We start from the raw sequence: 18,251 nt of genomic DNA, 5'->3' as shown, positions 1-18,251 counted from the left end.
GTTGTCTGAATAGCCGGATTATTCACAGCAGGTGTAACCTTGTCCTTCACCCCCGGAACTAGCGAGCTGCCTTTCCCTGAGCCAGGCCTGTACCCCTCCCACGTCCGAGCCACGAGTCTGGCCAGGGGAACCAGCCAAAGTGCTTTCTGTCCTTCAGGCATGAGAGAAACGCACTCAGAAATGCCAAGGTGAAGGAGGGGAAGAGAATATGGTCAATAATAATAATGGAAATAGGACGTTGGAGCAAGTCCTGTTAGAACACACAACAAGATTTCCTCTGGGTGAGAATGAGAATTAATTGCAAAGCGGGCAGATGAATTCAATTTTCTTCTTAACTACCTATGTATTTTGTGAATTAAAAATGAAGCCAAGGGCCCGGCACGATAGCTTAGAAGCTAAAGTAATCGCCTTGCATACGCTGGGATCCCATACGGGCACCGGTTCTAATCCTGGCAGCTCTACTTCCCATCCAGCTCCCTGCTTGTGGACTAGGAGAGCGGTCGAGGACGGCCCAAAGCCTTGGGACCCTGCACCCGCATGGGAGACCCAGAAGAAGCTCCAGGCTCTGGGCTTTGAATCGGTTTAGCTCCAGCCTTTGTAGGCACTTGGGGAGTGAATCATTGGATGGAAGATCTTCCCCTTTACCTCTCTGTATATCTCCCTTTCCAATAAAAAGAGATAAATCTTTGTGTTTCCATTTTTTTAATTATATTTTTGACAATCTTTATATAGTTAGGGTAAAAAGATTCAAGGGAAAAGAAATAAATCTTTTTTAAAAAAAAGGAGCCAAGAAGCCTTTAAATTTGCAACTTTTTTTTTTTTAAGATTTATTTCTTTTTATTGGAAAGGCAGATGTACAGAGAGGAGGAGAGACAGAGAGAAAGATCCTCTGTCAGATGACAGTGACCACAACTGCCGGTACTGCACCAATCCGAAGCCAGGAGCCAGGAACTTCCTCCAGGTCTCCCACGTGGGTGCAGGGTCCCGAGGCTTTGGGTCGTCCTCGATTGCTTTCCCAGGCCACAGGCAGGGAGCTGGATGGGAAGTAGAGCTGCCAGGATTACAACCTGTGCCCATATGGGATCATAGGCACATTCATGATGAGGATTTTAACCACTAGGTTACTGTGCTGGGCCCAGACATTCTATAACTTATTCAAGTGAAAAAGATAGATTGCTTTATAGATAAAAAGAATTCTTTTTGTGTTATGTACAAACTTAAATATGTCCAAGAGCAGGAAGCTGGGTCGGAAACCGAGTAGCCGAGACGCATACCTGATCGTGCAAGCATAGATTTAACCCGCTGGGTCACAGACCTGTGAAATCAGCTCAAATACTTTGAATAGTCACCACCTGGAAATAGCCGCTTCTGTCTGGAGTGCCACACCCCCACCTAGTGGCCCCCTGGTGCACTGCGCTCTCCGAGGTTAGTTTGAACTATTTGAAAGGCACTGTAAGTAAGGGAAAAGAGGGAGAGATCTTCCACCTACCGCCTTGTTCCCGGTGCTGCGCGGGGCTGTAGCTCGGAGCCTGGAATTCTATTTAGGGATCTCACGCCCTTGAGTCCTCGTCACTTCCCCGATGGGTCTGTGTTAGCAAGAAACTGGAGTCAGCAAATGGAGCTCGAACTTGAGCCCCCCCTCTGCCGCTAAGGGATATGGGTGTCCTGAGTAGCATCTTTGCCAAATGCACCACAATGACTGTCTCTTAAATTCAAGGACAAGGCAGAGTGGACGCCCAGGTTTGAGATGAAAGTCGACGTAGCATAGATTGAATAGTCACAGATCTGCTTGACGAATCGAGTCCCCTAGATGGAACCTTCCAGAGCAATTGAGGGACGAAAACAAAATGCAGTGAAAATGCTTAGCAGAATACATTGCACTTGGCTTTCATAAATGCCTCGCAGTGGCTGTAAGCAGTAGGGAAGGCAGATGCACTCAGGATCTTGGCAAAGCATGATGGCTATTGTAATAAGGATTAATTGCTGAGGACGTTGGCAAAGAAACCTATCCTGGACATCAGCCTGGTTTACTTATTTCCGTGCATCAGCAGGAAGACTGGGAATGAAGGGAAAGAACAGAGGGTAACGCAGAAGACCAAGGGTTCCACCCAGAATACACAGGAACAGCAGTCACTGTCCCGGATGCACGGTAGTAACACAGACTGTCAATTCATTAACTCAATAAGCATCACCACGCACTGCTTTTTGGTAGAGTCCAATTTTTTGAACTGGATAGTTAAACAATTTTTTTAAAAAAGATTTATTTGTTTTTATTTTTTGTAGAGAAAAAGACAGAAAAATCCTCCATCCACTGGTTCACTTCCTACATGGCTGCAATGGCCAGAGCTGAGCGGATCCAAAGCCAGGAGCTTCTTTCGGGTCTCCCACATGGGTGCAGGATCCCAAGGCTTTGGGTCGTCCTCGACTGCTTTCCCAGGCCACAGGCAGGGAGCTGGATGGCAAGAGGAACTGCTGGGATTAGAACCGGCACCCATATGGGATCCCGGCGTGTGCGAGGCAAGGACTTTAGCCAATGGGCTACTGCCCTGGGCCCAACTGGATTAACTTTTAAAGAATGTGATAAGTCAGGACCAGTGTTGTGGCGTAGATGGTAAAGCCACGGATTGCCATGCGGGCATCCCACATTGGCACTGGTTCCTGTCCCAGCTCCCTACTGATGCACCTGGGAAAGAAGCAAAAGATAGCCCAAGTCTTTGGGCCCCTGTACCCACATGGGATACCTGGCTGGAGCTCCTGGCTTTGACCTGGCCTGCCCAACTGTTGTGCCTGCCTGGGGTTTGACATTTAAAGTGCACATATTTATGGGGTACCATGCGATGTTTCAATATACATATATATTGTGTAATGTATGATAATTAGAATAAATATATCTCTAACATTTACCATCTCTTTAAGGCATTAACATCCAAAACCCTATATCTAGGTGTTTTATTTAAATGTAAAACTGTACAGTACATTGTTATATTACTGTATATTTGCTCTGAGATCCCATTTTGAAAAAAATTCCTTAGATTGTCCTGATGAGTTTCTTCATTCTCTTCATTCTCCTAACCCCTTATTTTTTCCCATACGCCCATGTTATTCCAATCTTTACTATTTGCTGTTTCAGCATAATTTTTCCATTTGGAAGCAGATCAGGGTAGTTACAGGCTTGCAGGAACCCAAGCTTGGTCCCGTGTTGGGATTCATTCCAATGTGATCCTTTGCTGAGGCCCTGAGGCCACGTGCTGGTTATAGCTGGGATGGGCCAAGATCCAAGCTTGGCCTAGTGTCAGGAACCATTCCAATTGCTTTTCTTTTTCATTTCAACTTGTACCTATTTGTTGGGTGCCTGGGGCCAAAGGCTGTGGTTCCAGCTGGCCAGAATCCAAGCTTGGCCCTGTGTCTGGATCCACCCCAAGAATTTCTTGAACTTCTACCTGTTTGTGGAGGCCTGGAGGCCAGAAGCTGGCCAGAATCCAAGCTTGGCTCAGTGCAAGAATCCACCCCAACATTCTCTTCTACTGTTGTTTTAGCGACCGCAGACTCAGTCATCAAGGGATTGTGTGCTTTGCTTATGGTTGCCTTGCCCTCCCTTGGGCGCCCCATGAGCCAAGATCCTGGGAGTTCGTAATTTTGCAAACAGCATTTTATTTCCAGGAACTGATCGCAGCGGGGCTGCAGTTCCGTCCCGTGGGTGTTCCCGAGCCCACCCAGAAGCCAGGGCTTCCTCAGCTCCCACCCTTCTCTCCCTCTCTTCTTGACAAGCCACGTGTTTGCGTCCCCGATGAATCTAGGTCATGCTGGTGAATCTCATTTCTGCAACTCAGTTATCTGCAGTTACCCAAACTGTGCGCTGCAGGGAGATCACCGCATCTGCCAGGCACCTCAATCCTGAGACTCCCATTTTTTAAAAAAAGGAAGAGAAGGCCCCAGCTTGGTGGCCTAGCAGCGAAAGTCCTCGCCTTCAACATGCCAGGATCCCATATGGGCACTGGTTCTAATCCAGCTCCCTGCTTGTGGCCTGGGAGGGCAGTTAAGGATGACCCAAAACCTTAGGACCCTACACCTGCATGTGAGACACGGAAGAGGCTCCTGGCTCCTGGTTTCAGATCAGCTCAGCTCCAGCTGTTGCGGTCACTTGGAGAGTGAGTCAGTGGATGGAACATCTTCCTCTTTGTCTCTCCTCTCTGTATATCTGACTTTCCAGTAAAAATACATCTTTTTTTTTTTAAGAGAGATTTTATGACTCAGTAGTTCTATTCCAATGCATAGTACCCAAGGGAAATGAAACCCTGTGTCCACACACATAACTACATAGTGTACACTGACTTTAAACTGCAAACCGCCTGTATCCATGCACAGGCAACTGGGTTAGCAACACACAGTGTAACATGTGTGAACCTTGGAAGCACTATGGTAAGAGCGAGCAGTGGATGAAGACCACAGCCTCATAGCAAATGTCTGCTTCTCATGTCAGCCCCCTACTAATTAGCGGAGCCACTGGGAGACAGCAGACAATGGCTCAAGTGTTTGGGCCTCTGCACCTGCTGCTCCCTGCCCGGCACAGTTCCAGCTCCTGCCTTCAGACTGGACTGGGGCTAAATGTCACAGGCTCCCGGTTCCAGCCCGGCCCAACCTCAGCTATTGTGGGCGTTTGGGGATTGTGAGTCAGGGATGGATTCCTTCAAAACCCTTACACCTTGGCTCCTTTGTGTAAGCTCACTACCTGAGCATTTGATCAAGAGATAAAAAGGCTATTCCAGCCATGCCCGTGATTCTTTGGGAAAACAATGAACTATATTTGAGTTCTGAAATCAGTCCCAATTCTGACGGTTCAGTTCTATCAGTTAGGTCACAGAACTGCTAGCACTTACCCGCGTTTGAAGATTTGCTGGGTTCAGGCATGTCAAAGAAGCGGCTTAGTGAGAGACGAACAACACAGCATCACAGGATCCTGAGCTGCTTGGGTTCGCCCAGCACAGATGTCTCACAGGAGACCCCTGGGTGGCTCCCACCTCCTGCAGGGTCTGCAGTTTTGCTCCCTGGACAGTTGAAGGCAGGCAGATATTTGGGGGTGAGACTGGCAATGGCTTTGTTCCTGGATAAATTTTGTTTTTTCCATGATGACAGTGAATGGTGTGTGGAATAATATACATATAATACTGGAATAAGAGCATTTATCGTGACCAAGGTAGAATCTCTAGTTGGCTACAGTGGCTGCTCCACAGGCGAGCAGTGACATCGAGTAGTGCCCTGACCTAGAGGCCACCTTCACTGGGACACCACCCAGCAGGCCTCTCCCCCATCCCATACCTGCTTGGCTGGCCGCCAGCTGTTCCCAGACTGCAGAGCAGTGGTCGCCTGGAGCAGCCCTTGCATTTTGAACGGACTGCATCTCTACTTTCTTCAGAAACCTCTAACCCTTGGGGTGATGAGAGCAGAGGAAGCTCCCCCTTTGCGTTGGTCCTTCCTTGCTTGTGGCCTGGGAAAGCAGTCGAGGACGGGCCAAAGCCTTGGGTCCCTGCACCCGCGTGGGAGACCCAGAAGAAGCCCCTGGCTTCAGATCAGCTCATCTCGGGATGTTGCAGCCACTTGGGGTGTGAATCATTGGATGAAGATCTGTCTCTCCTCCCCTCTGTATATCTGACTTTCCAATAATAGATTTAAAAAAAAAAAAAGTAAAAAGGAACCTTGTCCAAACTCCTAACAGCTACTGTATAGGCATGACAGGATTATAAGTTACTCTCACACCATCTTAAAGGTATTAAGCAGACAGAGCAATCTTCCTTCTGCTGGTTTCTTCCCAAAATGCCAGGGTTGGGCAAGATCAAGCACTCCAGTATGTCATGTAGACTGTCCCCAGCAGTGCCTTAATATTCATATATACTGTGCCCTATGTCCCATACCAAGCCTAGGATTTAAAACAGAGTCTCTGCCATACATACTTTTAGAAATTTTATTTCAAAACAACCACAGAAACATCAATAATAGAAAAATTCATATGGAAATATTCACAGCCTGGTCACTGAGATATGGGGGAAGGAAACTCCACCTGACATTACTGCCAACCAACTGTCTCAAGAGCCGGAAGTAGAGGTGCAGTCAGAGGAAGGTCGCCCTTCCCAACAACACCCCAGCCCTCCAAGCCAAGCGAGTTTTCATCCAAAGGCTCAAATGACCAGAGGGAAGGACGAAAACTCCAACACTGTCACCTGCATGGGTCTTGCTAAGGGGTCTGAAATGTGTGAGCACCAAGGAGAGGGAGGGGAGGGAGGGTGTGGCCAGGGCCCAGTCTGAATGTGAGGTTCTGGGGAGACCAGGTGATGCCGCAGGAAGCAAGACCTGGGGCGGGACAGCCATCGCCCTAGAGAAGCCAGCCGCTCCTTCTGCCATTCATTTCTTCTCCCTTTCGAGGGATGTCCCATCTCTCCCCGGCTCCTCCAAAGGTCAAATGCCCTGATCACCTTTCCCTCTCCATCCCACCAACTTCAACAGAAAATGGTAGTCATGAGCCAGATTTCTGGATGCAAGCTCCACCCAGCAGAAGCAGTGTTATTTACATGGGAAGAAGTGAAGGTTTGTTTGTTTTTTAAAGTATATTCTATCCAAAAGAGGGCTATGGGAATAAAGAAAACAAATCAACAGTATACTACTTCCAGCCAGAGCAAAGTGACAGTGCATACATTCATGCTCAGTGTGGGCTCCACTGCACCTCCACTCATACTCTTGAAGATGGAAGTCCCCAGAGGGCACCTGACACAGCATCACTACAACATGCTAACAGGTGTACCTGGACATGGTAAGACAGACAAGCATGCCATGACCCTGAACAACGAAAACACTTAGACTGGGTAAATAATCACTCAGGAAAATTCTCCCACAGCTTCTACACTGCTTAGGAACAATCTCAAACTCCATCCCTGTACTCTTTTAAAGCTACAGGTTGAAACAAAATAAAAACCAACACCTAAAATCTCCTACGAAACAAAGTGGAGAAACCCCAGACCACTGAAGCAACGTTTCGGGTTTCTCAGCTGGGGGCTTCTCTCCCAGCTGGGTAGTGGGATGGCTCTAACCACCACAAGGGAAGGAAGTTATTTGGTCCAGCGAGGGGTGGTGGAGTTTTCTACAAATCAACTTCCTCCTCTGGACTCCAAGCAAAATTAGAACCCATCACCCACCATTAACTACAACACTATCTTAGTAACAATCCTAGGTTTCAAGTAACACTATGTGTACATATGTGTGTGTGTATAAACTATAACAGTATAGAAGGGAAACCAGGAGCTTTAAACAGGCACATAACCTTTCCCAGAAATAAACATAGGCGCTTCCTTTATGCCCTAAAGACAGAAACTGCTGAGAGGCGACACGCACACCTCGGGTACCACTGCCTCTTTCAGCTTTCAAAAATTCATTTCTCCCCCGAAATCCTCCCCGCTGGTTACGCCCCGACCACTCCAGCGTCGTCTCCTATGCTACAACCCCTCTTCAAATGCCTCCCTTTGACCTGAATTTCCTTGCATTCTTTGGTAAAATTACTTCACACTTAAAAAAATAAATATTTATGCAATAAAACCGGAAGGTAAAATAAATAAACTCAAGTTCCTTTGCTGTGTAGAGCTGTACAGGAGAGGAAGGATTCTGAGGGGGTCAGCTGATCCCCTCCTCAGCCACCCACACCCTCCCGGCTGTCTGCTTTCAGTTACGCTGAGGTTGGGGAAGCTGCGCCCTAACTCACCTCCCCATGTGCCCTGACAGTGTCAGAACCTAAGGGAGGGTGGGCTGGCAGAGCTGTCACCCGCCAAGCAGCCGCTCCCACCTGAAGGTAGGTTCACTGACCAACAAAAAGCCATTGAGAGCCAACTCCCCCAGCAAGGGGCTCATCCGATGCCTGCGGGTATGTGGGATGAAGAAGCGATCAAGTAGCAGCATCCAGAAGCAGTCCTGGTCCGTCCTGATGAGGTCTCCCCGAGCCGGGAGAGGTTCCTGTTCCGAGTGTCGGGAGGGAGGCGGAGGGAGGCGCGCCCTAGACGTGTGTGGTGGTCTCGGTGGGCTGGACGCTGTTCATCTCCATCCCGGAGCTCTTCCCTAACTTGTTGGTCTCCACAGCCTGCCCCTCAAAGGCCTGTGTGATATCCTCAAAAGTCCTGCCTCGGGTCTCAGGAACTTTGAAGAAGGTGAAGATGAAGAAGAGGACGAGAAAGACAGCGAAGATGATGAAAACATGGGCACCTAAATAGTGCTAAGGGAGGAACAAAGCAGCCGTTAGGAAACTCTGCGGCCGATCGGGTAACTCCCCGTCTGTGCTGCTGACGGACGTGGCGCTCTGCCCACCTGCTACCCTTTGCCGGGCCGCCCCTTGGTAATCACCACTGAGCGGCTGCTTACTGAGCACTTAGAGCATCTCAGGAATTTCCTGATTGCATTTGTAACAACCTAACAATTGTACCACTGCCATTTTTCACATTAACAACTTTCAACAATAACAATTGTGTTTGTAATCGTATGTATGTATGTATTTAACAAATGTTATCCTAGGGGTTTCTGAAGACTCCTGGGAATAGGAAATGCATTCCTGATGTCTAGTCAGACCGCTTTCTCGAGCAATTAGCTGCAGGTCATTCTGTAACAGAACATACCTGATCTGTTGACACCCTAAGCTTGCAGAGGGTCATTAATACCACTTCCAAATAGATTTGGGGGTTGGGCTGGAATGCTGAGTCTTAACACTGATGTTCTGTACCTGGGCAAACCATCCCTTCCCCTTCTCAGGCTAGGGGTCCTTAATGTACAAATCTGCAGTTTTATCCCTCCCCCACCTTCGTCCCCCCCGCCTTGTGTTTTTTACTTGAGGGGTAAAATCGGGTTTAGGCTTGGGAGCTAAACGCTGGCATGGTGCAGCACATACAGCAGCACGCAGTGCCAGTAACCCACATGGGTGCTAGCTCTTGTCCTGCGGCTCCACACCCAGCTCCCTGCACGCGTGCTGGGAGGGCAGAGAACAACAAGACCCAAATGCTTGGGCCTGTTCAACCCCGGAGAGACCAGGAAGAAACTAATGGCTCCCGACTTCAGTCTGGCTTTCTGGGAATTGAACCAGTGGATCGAATCTATCCATGCTTCCTTCTCTGTAGCTCCTTTTCAAATATTCATCTTTTGGACCAGCACTGCAGCACAGTAACTTAATCATTTGCCTGCAGCATGTGGGTGCTGCAACCCATGTGGGTGCTGGTTTGAGCCCTGACTGCTCCCCTTTCTGCTTACGACCTGGGAAAGCAATGGAGGATGGCCCAGGGACTTGGGTCCCTGCAGCCATTTGGGGAGTGAACCAGCAGATGGAACATCTCATTTTCTCTCCTTGTCTATAATTCTGCGTTTCAAATCAAAGTAAGTGTTTAGAAAATACTTGATAACCTGTTCTTCCCTGAGTAACTATTATTAATGCATGTCATAAGCATGCCGGCTTAGGCGGCCTTCAGGAGAAGCTACTTACTGCAGCTGTGGGGAACAGCAGTCCAACCAAGAAGTTGGAGGTCCAATTGGAGCAACCAGCCACCGCCATTGCAGCTGGGCGTGGTCCCTGGCTAAAGAGTTCAGCCACAATAAACCAGGGGATGGGGCCCGGTCCAATTTCAAAGAAAGCCACGTAGATCAAGATAGCGGCAATACAGACTAAGCTCATGAAATTATACGCATCCTGTAAAAAAAAAAAAAAGGGTCAGTTATGGACAGCTCGAGCCTGGGAACTCCCAGCCCAAGGGTGAGTGACACAAAGTGAGCCAGCTGCCTTGTGGGACGATGCAGTTGCTGGACTCAGTGTCAAAACCCTTGGGTCCTTGAATCCACATTGTGATCTCCCACATCCTGTTTGCACTGAGACCATTTCCTCTATAAAGTGGGATTGCCTTAGAAATTAATGTAGATGGATTTTACAAGCCACAGTGCTAATGGGCCACTTTTCTTTGAACTCCAGGTAGCGTACTTCTCTTAACTTTGAAATCAGTGACCTCCATGTGGGGCCGTGTCACCGCTCTCCTCCCCTGCGCACCCGCACTCTAAAGCACTCACCTTTAGTTGTAAAGAAATAGTCATGAGGACCGAACAGACAGCCATGCCTCCAAGGCCTATCAGGTGCAGAGTCCTCCTCCCGGCTCTTTCCACCAGAAACACCTACAACAGCAGAACGTACAACTTTGCTTGCTTTCTTCACGATAGAAGCTACTGACAAGCTGTCTTAATACAGCTGGATTCTTGTTTTGGTCATGCCTCCCCCTTTCCCATCTCCAAGTTTAAAGTATCCTATAAAATCCTCCTCCACCTTCCCCTTTTCCTTTCAATTTCATCTTTACGTAGTGACAACCACATATACCCACATATTCAGTACATCTTCTTTTTCCATATAAAGGAAATTAGCAAAAAAGGTGTCACCAATTGAACAGAGGGAGATCAAAGGATATGCATTTTCAAATACTGGTAGCAAGAATTCCTCCTTTCTTCCCCACCCTGACCCCAAAATACATCGAATCCTTCAACCTACAGAGACCACGGTGAAGACGGTGTTAACCACCCCCGCGCCGATGGTGGCGTAGATGGGCTCCTGGACCCCCGCGTCCTTGAAGATCCCTGTCGAGTAGTAGAACACCTAAGGAAGGCAAGAGGCAGTTTGGATTCAGGCACGCATGCTCAGTTGAAGAGAACTGAAAGATACTGCACAGCCCACAGAAGGCAGGGGCTTCCTGTAAGAGCTGGCTTCCAAGACATTCCTCCTGCAACCACTCAGTTCCACCTTTTTCTCTGATTTCCTACTGCACTGCTCAGTCTTCCTTGTGCCTACTTCATCGGTGTGTGTGAAGGTTCAAGTCCCGGGGACTGCTTTTCTGATGGGACAGTTCCTCCAACTCTAACAGGCACAGGACGTCATCATGAACGAAGGCAGGCTGAAACCAGGAGCCCAGTCATCAACATCTCCCACGTGGGAGCAGGATCAGAAAGAGCACTCAGGATGCAAACCTCACTCCCAGGCGGAGGGTTAACCTGTTGTACCACAACACTGGCCAGGCCCCTTATGAGATTCCTGGTCCAGCAGGTTGAATTCCATCCTGCAATGTCAGGCTGCTACCTTGGGGTAGGGCTATGCCCATGTGCCAGGCTGGGAGCCTCAGTCCAGCAATGAGCAGTGACTGTGCCCATTCTGCAGGCTCCTTCCATCATCTGCACTGCTTTTCTGATCCTGCCTTGATGGTCCAGGACTGTGCGAGGATTGCAAAAGCAAGGTCTTGCACACTGCATGAGGCACTATCTTTTTAAAATAATTATTTATTTGAAAGATAAGAGTTATAGAGACACAAAAGGTAAGACCGAGATCTCCCATTCCCCAAGTGGCCTCAACAGCTGGGGCTGGGTCAGTTCAAGACCAAGAGCCACGTGGATACAGGGGCCCAAGGACCTGGGCCAGGCTCTACTGCCTTCCCGGGGGTGTTAGGAGGGAGCTGGATCAGAAGTGGAGCACACGTCTCATTTGGTGCTTCACCTGCTATGTCCCAGCACCGGCCCCAAGGTACTAATCTTTAGGCCTCACTCGGCTCACAAGGCAGACCCGGATGAACGACAGGCCCTGGCTCCAGCCTGGATCAGCCAGAAGATGGAGGAAGTCTTTCTATCTCTCCCTCCCTCCCTCTCTGTTGCTTTGCCTTTCAAATAGAAAGTCATTTAGGAGACTCTTCCCAACGATCTCTGCTCAGCCAGAGCGCTGACCCTCAGGAGGGACACTGCTCCTGTAAGTGTCGGAGGTGCAGGAGAAAAGGCCAAACGCCAACTCACTCTATTTTGAGCAACAAGCTCCTTGCAAAATGCTTTCTTGTAAGCTCATGTAATCATGTTGCTTAAAGGCTGGTGGCAAGCCGCAGGGCACAGGTCAGCATTTAAAGAGGCTGGGCGGGGGCTCAGCATTGACAAGTGTCACATGCAAAAATGGATGAAATGTACCAAAGCTCTCCTGGTTAAACAGCAGGAGAGCAAGGCTTCCGCGCACAGCATGCAGGGGCGGCCTGCCCAGGCCTAGCTCCCTTCTGCCTCCCACCTCCTCATACTCTAAATGATCACAAAACAGCCTCCAGGCTGTCTGCTGATCTTACATGACGACATTCTGGGAAAAAAGCCAAGATGCAGAAATGTTAGCATTGACTTGGGCTGTGCGGCCTACTTTATCACTGACTCGCTCACAGAAGACAGAAAAGGATGAGAGCTCTAAAAAAATGACATGAAAAAGTGAGGCCTGTCTACTGGAGAAAAAAAGAAGCCTGGAAGAATACAAATGGTAGCCATCAGCCTCCGGACTGCAGATGACTTACCTTCTCCATTACACGGTCTCGTGATTTCCTCTACATAAGATGTGTATGTGAGACAGGATCTCACAGGGACTCACTGTTAATCCTATGCCTTGAAGCGCCAGCATCCCATATGGGCACTAGTTCTAGTCCTGTCTGTTCCATTTCCCTTCCAGCTCCCTGCTTAGAATGGCCTGAGAAAGCAGCAGAGGACGGCCCAAGAGCCTTGGGACTCCTGAACCCAAGTGGGAGAGCCTGGAAGGAAGTTCCTGGCTCCTGCATTCGGATCAGCACAGCTCCGGCTGTTGTGGTCATTCGGGGAGTGAATCAGCAGGTGGCAGATCTCCTCTCCCTCCCCTCTCTAACTCTTGCTTTTCGAACAAATAAATAAATGTTAGGGGGAAAAAAGGAAGCCAAGTTCATTTCAGGGCCAAAACATTTTGAAACCTAAAGTTTTTGCTCAACTTGCATTTTTAGGAACTTCTTGAAGACCATCTCAGCTGAGCAGCCCTCACAGGGCTCCAGCCTAACTGAGGAGGGGGGCGGATTTCAGGCAACGTACTGCAGGTTGCAGCACCCCTACCCCCAGCGGGTACTCACAGCATTGATCCCGGACAGCTGCTGGGAGAGCTGCAGCACGATGGAGATGATGATGGGCTGGCGGTAGCTGGGGGACCGGAAGAGCTCCAGCACCGTGACCTGCTTCTCCTGTGACATCCGGATGCTCTCCTCTTTCATCTCCTGGATGTCCTGGGCCACATCCTGGGTGCCCCACAGCCGCTGGAGGACTGCAGCAAAGAAAAGGGTTAAAGGTCAGTGCTAGCTCCAGCGGCTTCAGGCCCTCCCAGGCACTGAGGGGGACGAGCAGCTGCGCTTTCAGCTGCCTTCTGAATTCATCCTTTCGTGGCTCAAGACTGGCTTGAGAGGAACCTGAAAATTCTTCGCATGGAAAAAGGGAATGAGAAAAGAAAGTTGCTCTAACGTTCATGGCCCGGAAGCTCCTCCGGCCAGGGAGAGAAAGAAATGAGACACTCACCCATCTTAGCGCTGTCTTCTTCCTGTCTGTTAATGAGCAGGAACCTGGGGCTTTCGGGGCAAAACGGGAGAGCCGCGCTCTGGAGGATGGCAGGGATGATGGTGAAGCCCAGGAGCACAGGCCACAGCTCTTCAGACCCCAGGATGGCCTCCAGGCCGAAGATCTAGAAACAGAGCCAAGGCCGTCAGCCCCCTTGGCCGGGCCCCAGCAGAGCCGAGGCCGTCAGCCCCCTCCGGCAGGCCCCAGCAGAGCCGAGGCCGTCAGCCCCCTCCGGCAGGCCCCCAGCGCACTTCAACACTCCTCAGGTCTGAGGGCTTCGTACCTGAGCCACCAGGATCCCGACCACGATGCCCAGCTGGTTGAGGGTCCCAAAGGCCCCGCGCAGGGAAGTGGGCGAAATCTCCCCAATGTACATGGGCACAAAACCCGTGCAGAGCCCGCAGAAGACACCAATCACCAGGCGGCCCAGGATCAGCATCTCCACCGACTCGGCCGTCTTACAGAACCCCATGAGGCAGCCGCCGATGACAGCCAGCAGGTTGACGATCAGCATTGAATTGCGCCTGGGGAGTCAAGCAAAGACAATGTGAGGCAAACACAGGCAGAGTCCGCATCGCCCCTCATTCCTCTGCTTTTCTCCAGGCCCCTGAGTATACTCTTGTTAAAATTTAAAAAAAATTTTTTTGGGGGGGGTAGTGTTGTAGCCAGTGGGTTAAACCAGCACCTGTGACAATGCATCCCAGGAGTACTAGTGTTGAGTCCCAGCTCCCTGCTAAGTATACCTGAAAATGCAGAGGAATATGGCCCAAGTACCTCGCTCCCTGCCAGCCCCGGGCATTGCAGCCACTTGGAGAGCTGACCCAGCAGATAGAACATGTTTTTCTGATCCATTCCCCATCCTGCTCCACCTTTATAACCTTTTCAAATAAAATAAAAGTTTTTTTTTTTTTTTAAATCTGTCTCTCACTGTTTGTTATTCTGCCTTAAAAGAAATTTATTTATTGGAAAGGCAGATCTACAGAGAGGAGAGGCAGAAAGATCTTCCATCTGCCGATTCACTTCCAGAGTGACTATAACAGCTGGAGCTGAGCTGATCCTAAGCCAGCAGCCAAGAACTTCCTGCAGGTCTGCCACGCAGGTGCAGGTTCCCAAGGCTTTGGGCTGTCCTCGAATGCTTTCCCAGGCCACAAGCAGGGAGCTGGATAGGAAGTGGAGAAGCCAGGACACGAACCAGTGACCATATGGGATCCCAGGCATGCAAGGGGAGCCATCACACCAGGCTCTCTGCCTTGTCTGAGCCTGAAGGAAAGCCCCCCAGGTAATCAGATGCTACAAGCAAGGACTGTTCTATCCATGCCAGCCTGGCCAGGTTTCCCTCTGTGAGAATTTCAAATTCATTACCCACCCCGGTTTGCCCTCGTTTTCCACACTTGTCCTCAGCCCAGCTGGTAGGGCCTGCTCCCCTGTCCCCTTGCTGACCAATACCTGCCAAAGCGGTTGACAAAGAGTCCCACGGAAAATGAGCCAATCATGCCGCCCACGGAGAAGATGGCCACGGACAAGGACCACAGATTTGTGAGCAGAAAAGGGCTGGGAGGTTCTTCTAACTTCTCATCCAAAGTGTAGTTGATAAAGTCCCTTATGATCTGGAATAGAAAATGAAGTGTAGGGAGGCCAGCCAGATACAGCCTGATAAAGACAAATGAGGAAATGCTTCCTCTTACAAGCAGAGCTCTATGCTTCCGGGCAGAGGATCGTGGCAGAGAATTAGGTGCCATGGAAGAAATGCAGTGTTTAGGGAGGTAGTTACTAGCTCTGAAAATCCTGAAACTCCCAGTAGGTGGCAGCACTGCTGCTCCCTGTCTAGCCCAGCGCCTTCCTTGGAAGAACTGCAGAGCATTAAAGCTGGAACCTTGAGCAAGCGGTGAGGAGGGTTATGAGGACTAGGCTGCAGCTACTAAATGTTTGATCCTTTTACTTCCCTAGCAATGTATTAGCTTCTCTTTAATTCTGAATTCTTTTTTTTTTTTTAGATTTATTTTTTATTGGAAAGGCGGATACACAGAGAGGAGAGACAGAGAGGAAGATCCTCCATCCGATGATTCACTCCCCAGGTGAGTGCAGCGGCCGATGCTATGCCGATCCGAAGCCAGGAGCCCCCTCCGGGTCTCCCACACAGGTGCAGGGTCCCAACCACTGCGCCATCACACCGGGCCCTAATTTTGAATTCTTGAAGCTCTACTTACACTAGTAACACTCCTGGTTCCAGACCCCAGTTCTCTGCTGGTACTCACCCTCTCGGGAGCGTTGATAACTCCAGTGTTGTAGCCAAACTGGAAAGAGCCGATGGCGGCGATACTGGTGGCAAAGATGAGGTACGGGGTGACCTGAGGGGAAAAGAGGGGAGAAAAGCCCCTTTCAACCTTTGATCCATGCCAGTCTCAGAAACCCAACGAGGTAAGGGCGAAATGACTCAAACTGCACCAGGTCTATGCAAGCAGAAACGCGCTCAAGTGGGAGGCAGAGAAAAAGGCAGCTGCCCGCTGACACGCTGAGCCCCTGCTGCTCCACTTTCCAATCCAGCTCCCTCCCCATGCGCCTCTGAAAGCACCAAACAGCACCACGCTGAGCCCTGGCCGGAGCGCCGGGCTCCCAGCTCTGGTCTGGCCCAACGTCCAGCACTGAGGCCATTCAGGGAGTGAATCAGTAGATGGTTCACTGCATGCCTCTTCCTTCCTGAATACATCTTTTAAAAATGTATTTATTTATTTATTGGAAAGAAAGATTTACAGAGAGGAGAGACAGAAAGATCTTCCGTCCACCGATTCACTCTGCCAGAGTTGAGCTGATCCGAAGTCAGGAGCCAGAAGCCTTCTCCCGGGCTCCCACGCCGGTGCAGGGTCCCAAGGCTTGCAGGGAGCTGGATGGCAAGTGGAGCAGCTGGGACACAAACCAGCGGCCATATGGGATCCTGGCACTTGCAAGGGGAGGATTTAGCCAGTCATTGCGCCGGCCCTGAAAAAATGTCCCGTGGGTGCTGGGGGGCAGGGGGCTGCCTTTGAGAACCACAGGCTGCAGTTGGAGGCTTCGCCCTGCAGGGGCCTGCCACCCGCTGGTCTCCACCACTACAGGGCGGGGAAGCCCAGGGGTCATCCCATCTTGCCAGGAATGCGAATAATTTACACCATGGGGCAGCTCACTTGACGCCTTGAGGCGACCCTCTGTGGCTCCGGCAGGTTCCCGACCCCTACCCCACCCATCCCTTCCCAGGTTTCCCAGGCAGGCAGCAGCTTCGGGAGAGCTGACCTTGTCGGAGCCTCGCAGCTCTCTCCATCCTCACTGCGGGCCGAGCATCCGAAGCTCTATTCGGAAAGTCCTGTTCTAGCAATCCCCCTTGCCGCGCGTCACCCACCTACCGGCGTCAGGGCCTTTCCGGACTGGCTGTTTCTGGCCCTCCGCTCGGCCCCCCCAGCCGCCCACCCCCAACCCCTTCTCTTGCTTCGTCTCCACACACATTCTATTCCAGTGAGAAATGCCTTTCCTCCCACACACCGCCTGCATCACACATCAGCCCTTGCTGCGCTCGCACGACTGGGGGTCTCCCCAGCCCGTCCCGGTGCCACTGCGCTGCGTCCCACACTGCGCTGCGTCCACACGGCGCGCCCCGAGGTGAGGAGTGGGCGGCCTTCCTCATCATCCGCGATCGCCCGGGGCCGGCGGAGACCCCGCGCCCGACGGCTTACACGGCCTTCGCCCCCACACGGGCTGTCCCCCGCGGAGACGTGGCCGGGAAGCCGCTGCTCCTGCCTTACCTTGGGCCGCTCCATGGCGCAGTCTTCTCCTCCCAGACCCTCTAGAGAAGCTCTGGATGTGGGGCTCAGAGGGGCCCCCCAGACACAGCACAGCCTCCCCGCCGAGGACCTCCCCGGCTGCGTCTCCGGTCTCAGGTCGCGAGAGCTCCTAGGGCAGGCTCGCCGGCCCTGACAGCATCCCTGGAGCGGCTCGGGTCCTTCCCATTTATAATCTCCGCAGAGGGCGGCGCCTGCGGGCGTGACTGGCCCCTGAGCCCCACCCCCAGCCACCCCCGAAGAGTCGGTGACCTTTCTGATTATCAGAATTACGGAGCTCCGACCCGCCCCGCGGCTCCACCCTTGGCAGGCAAGAACTCCTCTATTCCCCATAAATACCACATCCTGCCAATCTCTCCACCCTGTTGTTTTTCTTTTTTTCTTCTGCTCATCCCTACTCCTTCCCTCCTCTCAGAGCAGCAGCCTCTTAGTTTCACAGACAAAATGCTACCAGAAAAACCTGGAGGGAGGGCAAATTCACTACTTCTTTCTCTTTTCTACAGAGAAGTGAGAATAACTCTATTCACACAGGGTACAGCCGAACAAGTGCTACCCTCAGGTTTGAAGTTGCTCAAAGGAGGGAAAGCAAAAAATCATTAATAATCCTGCAAATGTGTCAACCATACTTTGACTGTAAGCTGAGTCTGCTGGGTTTTTTTTTTTAATTATTATTGTTTAAACAAGTTACCTATTTATTTGAAAGGCAGATTTACAGAAAGCGGAGAGACAAAAGAGAAAGATCTTCCATCAGCTAGTTCGTTTCCCAGATGGTCCCAAAGGCCAAAGCAGGGCTAGTCAAAGCCTGGAGCTGGAGCCTGGAGCTTCTTCCAGGACCACGGGGTGGGAGCAGGGGACCAAACTTGAATCATCCTCCGCTGTTTCCTGGGCACAAGAGCAAGCAACTAGATTGAAAATGGAGCTGTGAGGGACCCAGCACGATGGCTCAGTGGCTAAATCCTCGCCTTGCATGAGCCAGGATCCCAGATGGGCACTAGTTCCCTTCCCAGCTGCTCCATTTGCCATCCAGCTCCCTGC

General features: G+C 50.9%; 1 protein-coding gene across 1 annotated transcript; it reads right to left on the bottom strand.

Moving 5' to 3' along the window:
* Positions 1–5,945: 5,945 nt before the first annotated feature.
* LOC121155478 (solute carrier family 2, facilitated glucose transporter member 3) lies at positions 5,946–17,373 on the bottom strand. The gene is made up of 10 exons (XM_040978851.1): positions 17,181–17,373; positions 15,663–15,755; positions 14,854–15,014; positions 13,691–13,931; positions 13,369–13,531; positions 12,933–13,120; positions 10,544–10,648; positions 10,075–10,176; positions 9,500–9,703; positions 5,946–8,248 (listed from the first exon to the last, which is right to left on the bottom strand). Exons 1-10 carry the CDS (start codon positions 17,193–17,195, stop codon positions 8,033–8,035), a joined length of 1,488 nt encoding a protein of 495 aa, XP_040834785.1. The 5' UTR covers positions 17,196–17,373; the 3' UTR covers positions 5,946–8,032.
* Between the last annotated feature and the right edge of the window lie 878 nt (positions 17,374–18,251).

Source organism: Ochotona curzoniae, unplaced genomic scaffold (genome assembly GCF_017591425.1).
Source record: "Ochotona curzoniae isolate NIBS_2020 unplaced genomic scaffold, NIBS_Ocur_1.0 contig_2927, whole genome shotgun sequence".
NCBI classification, from domain to species: Eukaryota; Metazoa; Chordata; class Mammalia; order Lagomorpha; family Ochotonidae; genus Ochotona; species Ochotona curzoniae.
This window is presented reverse-complemented; position numbering and strand designations above follow the sequence as displayed.